Raw genomic sequence first — 12,794 nt, forward strand, 5'->3', positions numbered from 1 at the left:
ACTATACAATGATAATCTTTGACATTTAAACACATTAAAAAGAGGTCATAATTATTGGCTTATACTTTTATTTGAGCTATATTAGTCAATTCACTCATCGTCGATTCTATTAAGTTAGATTGCAATATATTCCTGGGATTTTCCGTTCTTTTTACACCTACCCGAAATAAACTTAGGATAAATGACAATTGCTGATTTGACCCAATCTGCATTCTTTCTTAGAGTATATAAATTCGATAACCTTGGGGTTTTTTCATATTACGATTAAGATTAATTTATATTGAAGTATTGTAATTACATGTTTGAATTTAGTGTTATTTTGTGTCATTCCATGTTGGCACCAGCCAATGTAAAGAACCTCTCGACAGAGTTTTCAATTCTTTCAGGTGATCCCCAGGCATTGGCTGTGCTCAATTTTACATTTCTTTTTTTAGTTTTTTCTATTGATGTCATGCTTTCTTGCCTGAAAATGTAATGAAATAAATAAATAATTAATTAATTAATTGAATAAATAAATAAATAAATAACTGTTCATATACTCCCAGATCTCCAAAAACAAAATGAAATTTTGCCTAGCGCGATGGAGCCTACATAATAAATCGGATTCATTATTAGTACAGGGATTACTTACAATGCATGCAATTAGTCATCACTATACCTAACATAATGTAGACTCAAGACTCAAGTTCAAATATTGGCCAAAATGCTCCATGATAAAGTTTATAGGGATTGCCAAGATCAAGTTTGCCAACAAGAAGTGGATTTTAATAGAGAAAAATGAATTTGTAAGCATAGTATTTCAAATTTTATCAGTATCAGATGTAAAATTTGGAAATTGTTTTTCGTATTTTCAAAATACATTATAATCCACGACAATGAGGAAAAGTTAAGATACCTCAAAATTTGCATAATAAAGATGTCATCGGTTTCCCAATGGCATGCTAACTAGAATTGTGTAACACTGTTTTGTGAAGTTAGGCGAAATTTTAAAATCTCATAAGGGCAATTCCACTGTTATTCATGTTACATTTGAAGGAACATTGGCATCTTCCACACGCTTTAAAATGCCTGCATTCCATAAACATTATCATAATGTGACTCAAAAGACAAGTTAGTTTTACAATTAGGTCAGAAAATAGGCCATCTAATGCGCCAAAATGTGTTGGTGGTGCTACATTGTTTTGGATGCAATGGCAAGATTGTAGCTAGGTTTAGAAATTAGAACTTCTTAATCAGAGGTAGAAAATAGAAATGTTCGTGTTTTGTAAACAACTGCAATATTAGGCCCTCTTTTAAGAATTCGGACTGTTTTTGTTTTTATAGAACATGATACAGTATACCATTTTCCATGACTATGAAATAAAAAAAATCATATTCTACATCAAAATATAATTAAGGCACCTCCAGCTATATGATATTAATATTTTGGTATGGTGAAGCAGATTTATAATCAGAATAAGAGAAGCCCGCCCCACCGGTACGGTTTATCCTTCCCAATTTTCCTTCACCCCCCCCCCCCCCCGAATTCACAAAATCCCGACCGCTAACGTAACGTTGACGTTAGCTTGCTGTTGCTACGATGGCTTCTCCAAAAGCGTGGTTAGAAACACTCAAGAAATCGAGGAAAACAGCATTAATTCAGGATGGTGAATTCATTGTCTTTATTCCCGAATTCATTAATGACATTACTTGGCATGTGTATCTGTAATCCTGTAATGTATGGATTATGTAAATATGATACTGTCAACTGAACAAATTTAGCGAATTATGCTGAGTGATCTACTTACGGAATATGTAGCGTATGGGACTATGTTGGACTACCCCCAACAATGGCCGGAGTGGCTGCGTTGCATTTGCGTTCGTGCCGTTCGAAGCTAAGCCTGAGTTAGCACGCGCAATTCACAATAGTATACAAATTATTTTAAGGGAGTCATAGAAGTCTTACCTTAAACTGCCCCCCTTAAACTTTGTCGTGCTTTGAGTACATCTAATTCTTTTTAAAGTCATTGATGTTGCTTTATTTGAGCTTTAAAATGAGAATACAGTACCGGTATGTTAATTGTTATTGTTAATCGTTATGGCTGAATGATTGAGACTTTTTAACTGTTTGACTGAATTAAAAAGAGCTTGGACGTAACTCATACACCTCATAAGGCAAGGAATGAGGAGCAGTATGATCAGTACAGGGGTGGATCCAGGATTTTTCCAAAAGGAGGGGCACATTTTTTCAAGGAAAAATTTGACAAAAAAAATTAAGGATAGGCCTAGCTATTGCCTTGGCTTATTGCATCACCAAAAAAATTAAACAAAATTGAAAAAAAAAAGATTTTCACTTTCAAAGGGGGGGGGCACACTTCTTTTTAACAGCATTTTTACATTACAAATTGTATTTTTGCTTCTTAAAAGGGAGGAGCAAGGGCTGGCTGCCCCCCCCCCCTTGAATCTGCCACAAAAGCCATATTATTTGTTTAATGCAATGTAATTCATTTCTCATTAAAAGGTGGTTATTTTCAGTCATGAGCTGCCCGGTAATGTTCTATTTATGTTTTTTTGTTTATTCACAGGAAGAAGAAAGATTCATTTTATTCTCCCCGATGGAAGAGAACTTGTGGAAGAATATGACATAAAAACAAATGACTTGCTAGGTAAGGGACAAAGTATGTTATGGTTTCCTTTTTGAACCAGACATACATGTAGCAACTTGATTGCCAGGATAGTGACCCTTTACTTTGCACATTGGTGATACAATGATATCTTAACCCATTGCCTACTGGAAATGAGTGGTCCGTGTCTATGGAAATTATAAAGAATTCAGTATTCAACTGGTTTTATATGCTTTTTTTTAATAGACATATCGTTCGACTCCTTATATCTTTACGGAATACATTTTAGGAAAAGACAGCTTTGTCAGGAAGTAATATGTTGCATTGTAAATCCAGTGAATTGAATTTATTTTCTGGTTTGTATTCTTGCAGTGCGTAAATGGAGAAGTAAGAATGTACTTGGAAGAGAAGGGAAATGGGAGATTGAAGTTGGAGAGCAGTTCAGGCAACCAGCTTCAAGTGGAGAGGCAGATTTCCTCATGGAAAGTAGCTCAAATGTAAGTGATGATAAAAATATCTTTTTTTATCATATGTAATTTTATGCTATGTTTATTTCACATGAAAATACTACAGTGGATTCACCTGGATGGGATATGGGTCATAAGGGGGGGGGGGGGTCCGTGGACTATAGTTATTTGGTTAACTTTGCCCAAAGCCTGGCAGCTCATCCAGGTGAATCCAGTGTTTGATTATTTTTGTGTTACTTTATTATTGTAACAATTATTTATTATCATTGCATTTGACTTGTTTGATATTCTGCCAAATAAATTAATAATAATAATAATCTTAACAATTCTAATCAAGGAATTTCAAATATTTTGTTGGAGTTTGTGAAGCTAGTCAATAGCAAGACAAACGAAAAACGGGGTTGTTTTATAAAGCTCTACAGAAGTTACACATTTCTACAAAAGACGTGAACATTGTATTCTAGACATTTTTCTTTTTGGTTGAAATATGGTCTCTGTAGATTAAAGTTATGATTGTTATGTAGCAATTCAATGCAAAAATTATTATATGTCAAAATTTGATTGGGGTTAGTAGAATTCCATTCTGGTATATTAAAGGCCAAGTCCACCCTAGAAAAGCATTTAGTTGAATAAGGAGAGAACAATCAAACAAGCCTACACTGAAAATTTTATCAAAATCGGGTGTAAAATAAGAAAGTTACGACATTTTAAATTTTTCACTTATTTTTCACAAAACAGGTTTATGTACAACTCAGTGACATGAAAATGAGACAGTCGATGATGTCCCTCACTTACTACTTCTTTTGTTTTTTATTGTTTGAATTATACAATATTTCGTTTTCTACAGATTTTACAATAAGGACCAACTTGACCAAACCATATAGTATTAAACAATGCCAATTCCACATGCTCAGGGAGGAATTAATTGTTTCACTTGTTAATGAGGAGAAAATTAGAAAATTTCATGTTTCATTTAATAAAATACAAACGATATAGTGAGTGGATGACGTCATCGGATCATCCGTTTCCTCATTTGCATATGTGCATATAACTGTTTCTTATTTTATGTCCGATTTTGATGAAATTTTCTGTGTTATGTTGTTTGATTTTTCCCTTTTTTATAATCAACTTTTGGGGGGTGGACTTGACTTTTAAATTAGAGGGAAATTAGGGAATGTCAACCTATTACCAGTCATTCATAAACTCATGTATAATTTTTTATTTCTGAAAATCAATTACCTTTCTGGTCAAATACTTTTTAGCAGCAATAATTTGAATCACAAGATCACATTCAAACTCTAGCTGATGCAAATTATATGTTATCAAGTCCTTTGTAAAGTCTTGCATTGCTTTGTGAAGTTATATATGACTTAGTGTCAAATGTGCTGACAAATTCAACCTCTGCATTTCAAGCATGCAACACATTAAGCTATCCATAGATAAACCACAACATGAAACTAGAGTCTTTGAATGATACTTTTTTCCGTTTTCCCCCAGCCCATCTGTACAAGGAAGGATACTCGACAGGCATTCCAGTGGAGGATACGAAACCTTCCATACCCTATTGAGACCTACAGTCTATCAGTGGACCAAGACAGCAAATGCTGTATTATCAGGACATCAAATAAAAAGTAAGCTCCTCTAATTCACAATGATGAAATGACTGGTGTCTAATTTAAGGAAGGAAACTGAACTTGTTGAATACTAGTACTGAATTCTGAAATTTCCCATAGACCTTTTACAGAGACTACCTGGTTCTAGTAAGCAAAAGTTTCACTTGTTACACACTGAATTCCCAAGTGATAATGTTTTTCAAGTTTTTCCTTGAAGTTTTCTTTCCTCATTGCACCAATGAAAATGATGGTTATTTTGTAGATGTTACTGAAGAATTATAGCTGTCGCTACGCTTTGCTGGTACGAAGATGAAGGAGATGACTTGTTGTTTCGAATCATGTATTTGTAAAAATTTTGCAACGTTCGCATGCAAATGAATATAAGGGAACTTCAAGGAGCTCTAACACACAGCAAATCTATTGCCATAGGATCATGTTCATTAGGATAGTCTTTACATACATGTACACTTTCACAAAACAGAAATATATTGTGAATTTGGTTTTAAAAAAATGTAAAGTAAATACAGTCTTTAGTGACGTTGATTTCTTGGAAGTATGCTGTAAATGTTACATTTCTTGGCAAATACTGTGATATGAATGTTGAAAAAATAGCTAGAGATCAGTAATTTTTTGGTACATGTAGCTATATGTTATATAGAACTACACATCAAAATCTTGCACCCTGTGTAAGGATCCAGGTGGTTGTTTCATAAAGCTAATTGTAAGTTACGGGGCCCGTAACACAAAACTTAGCAATGATTGTAGAACATTTTTCTACGATTGATTGCATTGACTACAATGTACAAATCAAGCGTACAATCAATTGCTAATCTTTGTGTTACGAACCAAGAATGAGTTTACATGCGACTGGTAACCCTTTTTTATGCTATATGATATATCCCTGTGCAGCTGTTTTTGTACTACAGGGGACCGTTTCATCAACATTTTTGTCCGACAAGTTGTCAGATCTGACATCTTTCCTTGATTCTGATTGGCTGAGAGGCACTATTACTATAGTAACTGTCGAATAAAATGGGACTTGTCGGATAAAACGTCCGACAAGTCCTTTCATGAAACGCTCCCCAGAACACGTTCCAGTCATGCAAAAAAGTCATGCGTAACTTCACACACAGTTTTGTGAAACACCCACCTGGTACCCTGTCTGTAGCTTGGGTCTTGAGCTGGTGCTGTATGTGGTATACTGGTTCTGGCTGTGAACCAGAAAATATGTACAATTCTTCTTTAGATAGGTGGTCCATAACTAAGTATCAATGGGAATCCAGGGCCACCCCCCCCCCATCTTACAAAGAGTTAAAGATTGATGTGATCAATCGTAACCCTATGGAAATCCATCGGTGTCATAATTTTTTTCTACGAAAAATTTGCACAATGTCCTTTTTATGCAAAGAGAAGCGCAGTGAATTTTTAAGAAAACAATGAATGCATGAATATACATCAAAGCTAGAAATTATTTTGAACAAACATGCATGTTGATGTTGCTGGCTATCCATATTTGCGATTGATCGGATCAATCGTAACTCTTTGTAAGACGCAGCCATGAATCCAAGGGATGAATATATTTGGGTCTTTATAATCATGTGGGTGCTAATGCTTATTTGAATTTGAATACTATGTATTTTTTCTTATAAATCCTTTGGTACACTAATATTCATATGTTTTCATCATCTTATTAATTCTTCAAATAATCAGGTTGCATCAAAGAAAAATTAATTTCTGAACTTATATTTTGTACCTGCAGGTACTACAAGAAGTTTGTCATCCCAGATATGGAGCGAGCTGGTCTTTCTCTTCAACAGTCATGCTTCACTATGGCTCATAGTAATAATACTCTCATCATCACAGTAAGTACTAAACTCTAAATAAGGGCTGAGAACTAAAGATATATTACAATGGGTAACTCAGAATGGGATACTAGTACCAGAGATATTCCACGAGTGAGGGAATATTGCATGAATCAGAGATGAGTGGAATATTTGCCCTGAGGTGTGCTATATTTCTAGCATCCCATAAGCACATGAGGAAAAGCCATTGGATATGATTGTTATCCTTAATGGTCATTTTCCATAAGAACTTGCAATATAGCATGATATTGCACAGCAAATTTTGTATGTAAAAATATTAGAAATTTGGGAAATTCTGTTGCATCATGCAATATGCACAAATAATGCACAGGTAAATCATGCAGACCAAATAGGCATTTCTAGTGCACTGCTGAAAGGCCCTACAGATATTTATAAAATAATAACTGGTATTTACATACAATGTAGCACATGTATGCACCATATACAGTGCTCAGTTCTCCATAATTTCCTTGGCTAAGTGACCTATTATTGTTGAGAGCATTCACTCCTTCCATGGGTTGAGAGTAGGCCTAGATAAGAGTGTCATATTTTCTATAATCTCTTTCTAAACACATCATATGACTATTGATTGTACAATACACCCGAATATAAACATATAAAAAGTTGAATGCAATGTAATTTGTGTGGATGATACAATGTGATTGAGTAAATAGTAACTATATTATTGGATTATTGTATTTGTATGATCAACAGTACAAGAAGCCAGCTGAGATCCTAGCATTAGAGAAACAAGTTATCACAGAGATACAGAAGACAAAGAACAGCAAAGAAGGTGACATGGAGTGTGCACCAAGCTAACACCTGGATCACAACGGAGTGTGCACCAAGCTAACACCTGGATCACAACGGAGTGTGCACCAAGCTAACACCTGGATCACAACGGAGTGTGCACCAAGCTAACACCTGGATCACAACAATCTGGTAGGCTCTTATCTTATGCCAACTTCACCTTGAATAGTGCCATCTTGAGTCTGACCGGCTCAATCTGTCCTGGTGGGTGTTCCAGAAAGCTGTAAGTTATAAACAAATTTACGGACAACCGGTGATCCTTTTGGGAACTATTTAAATGGGAATGAAACCTTTGGAACAAGTAGGCTTGTGTCACATCTTTGTCACATTGCCAATGTGAGGATCTCCATAGCATTAGTGATCGCAATATTCAAATACTCATAACTTTCTCATTATTTGTCCGATTTTTCTCAAACTTTTGTTGATCTGTTTCTTTGATTATTCTGTTTTCACACAACCTATCTTGTCCCAAATGTTCTCCTTTAAAATCAGCATCAATGAAAAATCTGGTGTGTATCATTTACCTCAAAAAAAGGATCATCAGTCTTTAGTAAAATTGTTCGTAACCTAAATAAAATAGCTTCCTGAAATACCTACCACCTGTTTACTTTACCCATAATTCAACATTTCAATTTAAGTCTTACTGTATATGCCCAGTACACAAGAATTATTTATCAGCTTAATTCCACAATATAAGGAACTTCAAGGGAAAGGAATTTTCTCTTTGCCTCTAACATTTCTGTTTACCAATAATTATCAATCAGCTATCAGACTTTATACCAATATTTTAAGAAAAAAATGAGTATTTATCATCAAGGTATGTCTATTAGGAGCATGTTGACTTCCTGTGAGAAAAGTACCCTTTCAATGAGAACATTCATTATGAAAGGATTATTGTGTTGACCTTCACAAGGGACCATGTCGGTGATAACTTGTTTGTTTTGATTGTTGTAAGCGATTGCAGAATTAAGGATTTCAAAAGTTTTATTGGTACATGTTTGTGAGCAAAGGCATCAATGTAGAGTCGATAGATGCCTATCAGTGAAACCTTAAACAAGCAGTTCCTTGAGAAGTAGTTATGACATTCTGTGAATGCAAACCTATTATTTTGTACGCCTTGTAATACTTGAATTGTATAATAAAGAACATTTGCTATTTTTAAATTTCATTAAACAAATGCCAGAATAGAGATTCATTTCGGTATATATCAGTTATGTGATTTCGATTGTTTTACCAAACCTTGAAGATAGTGTGGACAGTGAGCCATGGGATTGATGTCTGTAAATCCTATCCGAGGGACTTGTTAATGCAGGGTATTGTGAAGCTGAATGGTGTGAGTACATTGAATGGTTTCTCATACATGTACATGTACACTGTTGGTTAACCTATTGGCTACATGAATCAGGTGCTCCATGTACAAAGCCAATATGAATTTCAGAATTTGTTATAATCACCTGACTCCGTACATTTTTGGAGTTGCCAATTAATGTACACAATATTTAGACCACAGAGTCAACCACACTTGTGTATTCACATGTAAGAGTTGAGAAAGATTCTAAATACCCTTTTAAATCAAAAGCTCAACATAGAGTGATAACCCATGTATATAAATGTATGTATTTAGAAGTCCACACCAACAATATCATTTTGCTCTGGTGCTCATGCTCCGTATGTAATCATATTAAAAATTTAACCCGTCAATTCCATTTTTTATTCCTTATTTTTAAGTAATCGCCAATCTTGAATTCTCTGCGAGATCATCGGCCAATCTCTGAGCGGCCGGTGACCGGCTGGTCATTGCTCAACAGTCTGGAGCGATGCCCCAAAAACCAGTGGTGCCTGGCTGCTGCTCGGTGCTTGGGCGAAATTGGCTAAAAACTCGATGCTCGGTCGCCGAGCTGGCTAATTGGGGGGGGGTGTGACCATAGCCTTAATCAGAAGATTTCTATGACTATGTGGATCATAAACCAGGACTCTTTTTCCAAATTACTTGATACGACAGAGGTATGAACTGACCATCGATTCACCACTCTGTAAAACCACTTCCAGAGTTTCCAATTAACTGTGTTCAGAAAATATTTCCCTTTCTAATGAGTATACTGGCATTCAGTATATATGATATGCCCAAAGTCCCCCCCCCCCGGAAAAAAAAAAAAGAGGGGAGATGAGGTGGGAGTAATTTGAATCGAAAGTCCAGTGCTCAATGACTATTATGCTTTCCCCACCTGAAAGTTCAGAGTTTATACTGATCAGAGAACTGTATTACTGATAAGTATTTATTGAAGTTTGTATGTATATCAATTATGAAGACATTGAATCTTATCTGTCAATATGTACATATATTTCTTGATTCTAAATAAAATATTTGACTCTACTGTAGATAGCTGATTATTTTTTAATGTTAGTTATTTTTCCATGTGTTTAGTAAAAGAACTACGTCTTTTGACTGTTAAAAGATTATTTGGGATAGGGTAGGTATATCCTCAAATTGGAACCATTATTAAAAGGCCAAGTCCATCCCAGAAATATATGTTTGATTGAGATTAAACGTTACGGTAATATCAATCACTAATTGCTCAATGGTAGTTTGCTTTATATACATAATTCAACCCATTACAAAGTTTCCACCCAATGAATAATAACAGTATACACAATAATTCATTTTAATTTGTCATTCTTTTAATAAAAAATCACTTTGAAATGATTCATCCATTGTAATTCATACAATCAATGCAAACTCTCAAGAAAAACAATTGACTTGTAATCACAAAATGTTACTAATACTATTTTACAATATTCCATATATTGACAATTTTACACTAATGTGTATCAAGGAAATATGTCAGTTGAGTAATCATTAAAAATTATGTATTTTCATATACCTAGTGTAATATTGTTGAATGCAACTAGGACAACACATAAACATACACAGTATTCATTACAATAATCATTCACAATAAATAGTTCATAACAATTTTCAGGTTTTCATTGCAGAATCTACATGTACTTTTGAATTTATTAGCCAAATTGTCAGATTTTTCTGTAGTCATTTCCATTGCATTGCATAATACAGAGAGACAAATGCTGTTCAAATGGTAAACACAAATGGTGAATCAACCTAACCCTTGAAACAAATTGGTAAGAATTAAATAATTCATACAGTATGCTAAAACAATGTAGATTGAAGTTTTTAATTCAGAATAAGACTATATCAGTGATAATAAATCACTGTGATACATTTCATTAAATAGATATAGCTATTGCAATTCTTTGTTTACGTCTTCCTTTGTCAAATCACTTAAACAACTTCTGTTTTAATAGTGAGCCATCTCTACAGTAAAATGTGATACATGTACATTGGATTTCATATACTACACACAGGTGGAATGATGTTTATAACTTAGATTCCATCTGTGAACTATTTAAGATATGAACTTAACACTATCAATTGTTGATGAAGAAAAAACTTCCTTATTTTCTAAGGAATTTGAAATGTTAGTTACCTTGTATTTAGATGAAACGGAAAAGAAGGGAAAATGGTACTTACAAAGCTAATATGATACACACACTTTTGGGTACATAATCGTGGATGGGTGAACAAGGAGTCAATAATAAGTTGATCCCGCATGAACATATTTAAGAAATGTCAGAGAAAAAAATTTAATAGTTGCTAAAAAGACAATATTGTCCAGTCATTTTAAACAATGATGCATTTTAAAACAAAAGTTTAAAGCATACATGTATGATGATATAGTTTAAACCCATAAGTGATAAAATAACATGGTATATAAGTTTTGAACAAGAGGGACTCTTTTAGTTTTATAGTTGCCTTACACACTTGCTGCAGTATACACAAAACAAAATGTCTCAAAACCTGCATTTGATATTACTACTTTATATGTGACCAATGGTAAACTATTTGCTCTTTTTTGGTCCAAAGTGACAATGGGGCTATTTCATATGTTTTGCTGTAATAAATTGAACAAGTTCAGAAAAAGAATTGATTTTTTAAAAAACTGTTTTGCATGTCTATTTCAGTACTAAGAGACTTCATTGTAATTTGCACTACATGTATATATATACAAAAACAAGAGTAGTATTATTATCACAAAGCCTTTTTAAAGGGCTGCTGAAATTAGAGTACATCACAGTAAGAAAACAAAAATTTCTTTTAAAGCATTGCAATCCTTTCTTTGATGGATGCGTAATAACAATAATTTGCAAAGTAATAATTTTAATAATATTCCGCATTTATATAGCACTTGATACATCGGAATGACGTTTCTAAGCACTTTACAGATGTAGCATTAACCCGGTCATCGGATCCTTGCATTCCCGCATACAACGCATGCACCTTCTCAACTCCCTGGGGAGCATTCCAACAAGAGTTCCAAGACTCAATTTTTAGGCATACTACGTACATGTAGGCTTTCGCATCCTAACGGGTACCCATTAAACACCTTGGTGGAGAGTGGCAAATTGTGGCTTGACGCCTTGCCAAAGGATGCTAGGCCATGGTGGAATTCGAACACACGACCCTCTGATTACAAGGCGAGAGTCAGAACCACTACACCACGGCGCTTTCACAAGCACAATTTGATTAATCACAAAAAGCCTATACACAGGAAAACAGCCTATGAATGGGCTATACTTCAAGGCCAATTTGAAGTTGAACTGAAAGATACTTATATCACAATAATATGAATTAATAATCCTAGGTTAATTCAAAAAAATAGTTTTAATGCAAAAAAAGGTTTTGTTGCAATATTTTTTTTTGAATTATCAATCAATGTGTAGTGCATCAGTTCAATTGTGATTATTACAGGGTACTCCATGATGAAAATAGTATGATTTGAACAGATTTAGTAAAATCCGACAAGCAAAATCCTGCAAATTTCATCGGAATCGGACAAGGAATTATCAGAGTTATGACATTTTAAAGCTGAGCATTAGTTTGGTGAAAAAGTTCTAGGCATTTTTCATAAATATCCAATGAGCTAGCTGGTGATGTCATATCCCCACTAATTCTTCTGTATTTCATTTATATAATATTGACTGGCCTTGAGGGGAACATCAAATATATTGCCAGCAAATGAATCATATTGGCCCGAGTCTTTAGACGAGGGCAATATGGGTCATTTAAGGGCAATATATTTGATGTTCCCCGAAAGAAGAGCCAGTCAATATTTTTATTATCATCCAAATCAGATATCTAGAGCAAAATCATGATAATAGGGATATTTCTTTTAAAAATAGAGTTCTATTGTGTCATGTTAATATCGGTCTAGGCTCTGCACTTAACCATTATGACGTACTTGCAAGCGCTCGGATTCAGCGTTGTCTTTATTATGACGTATATTGTTGGTGGGCGGATCCTTATGAAGCGTATCTCTTTATACGCATCCACAAATGCCCGGATGTGAGACCAGGGAAAATACA

The 12,794-nt window shown here is 34.4% G+C and overlaps 1 protein-coding gene across 1 annotated transcript; it reads left to right on the forward strand.

The window, feature by feature from the left end:
• Positions 1–1,550: 1,550 nt before the first annotated feature.
• Positions 1,551–7,364, forward strand: LOC121425165 (protein DPCD-like). Its single transcript, XM_041621167.1, has 6 exons — positions 1,551–1,646; positions 2,565–2,645; positions 2,976–3,100; positions 4,568–4,701; positions 6,443–6,545; positions 7,260–7,364. The coding sequence occupies exons 1-6, from the start codon at positions 1,580–1,582 to the stop codon at positions 7,362–7,364; spliced, it is 615 nt and encodes a 204-aa protein (XP_041477101.1). The 5' UTR covers positions 1,551–1,579.
• Positions 7,365–12,794: the final 5,430 nt, after the last annotated feature.

The sequence above is a fragment of the Lytechinus variegatus genome, chromosome 12 (genome assembly GCF_018143015.1).
Source record: "Lytechinus variegatus isolate NC3 chromosome 12, Lvar_3.0, whole genome shotgun sequence".
NCBI lineage: Eukaryota > Metazoa > Echinodermata > Echinoidea > Temnopleuroida > Toxopneustidae > Lytechinus > Lytechinus variegatus.

Excerpts from the sequence above, each read along its gene's own strand:
- LOC121425165 (XM_041621167.1), top strand. The coding sequence starts at position 1,580 with ATGGCTTCTCCAAAAGCGTGGTTAGAAACACTCAAGAAATCGAGGAAA. Across the intron at positions 4,702-6,442 it reads ATCAGGACATCAAATAAAAA|GTACTACAAGAAGTTTGTCA; the intron begins GTAAGCTCCTCT and ends TTGTACCTGCAG. Across the intron at positions 6,546-7,259 it reads ATAATACTCTCATCATCACA|TACAAGAAGCCAGCTGAGAT; the intron begins GTAAGTACTAAA and ends TATGATCAACAG.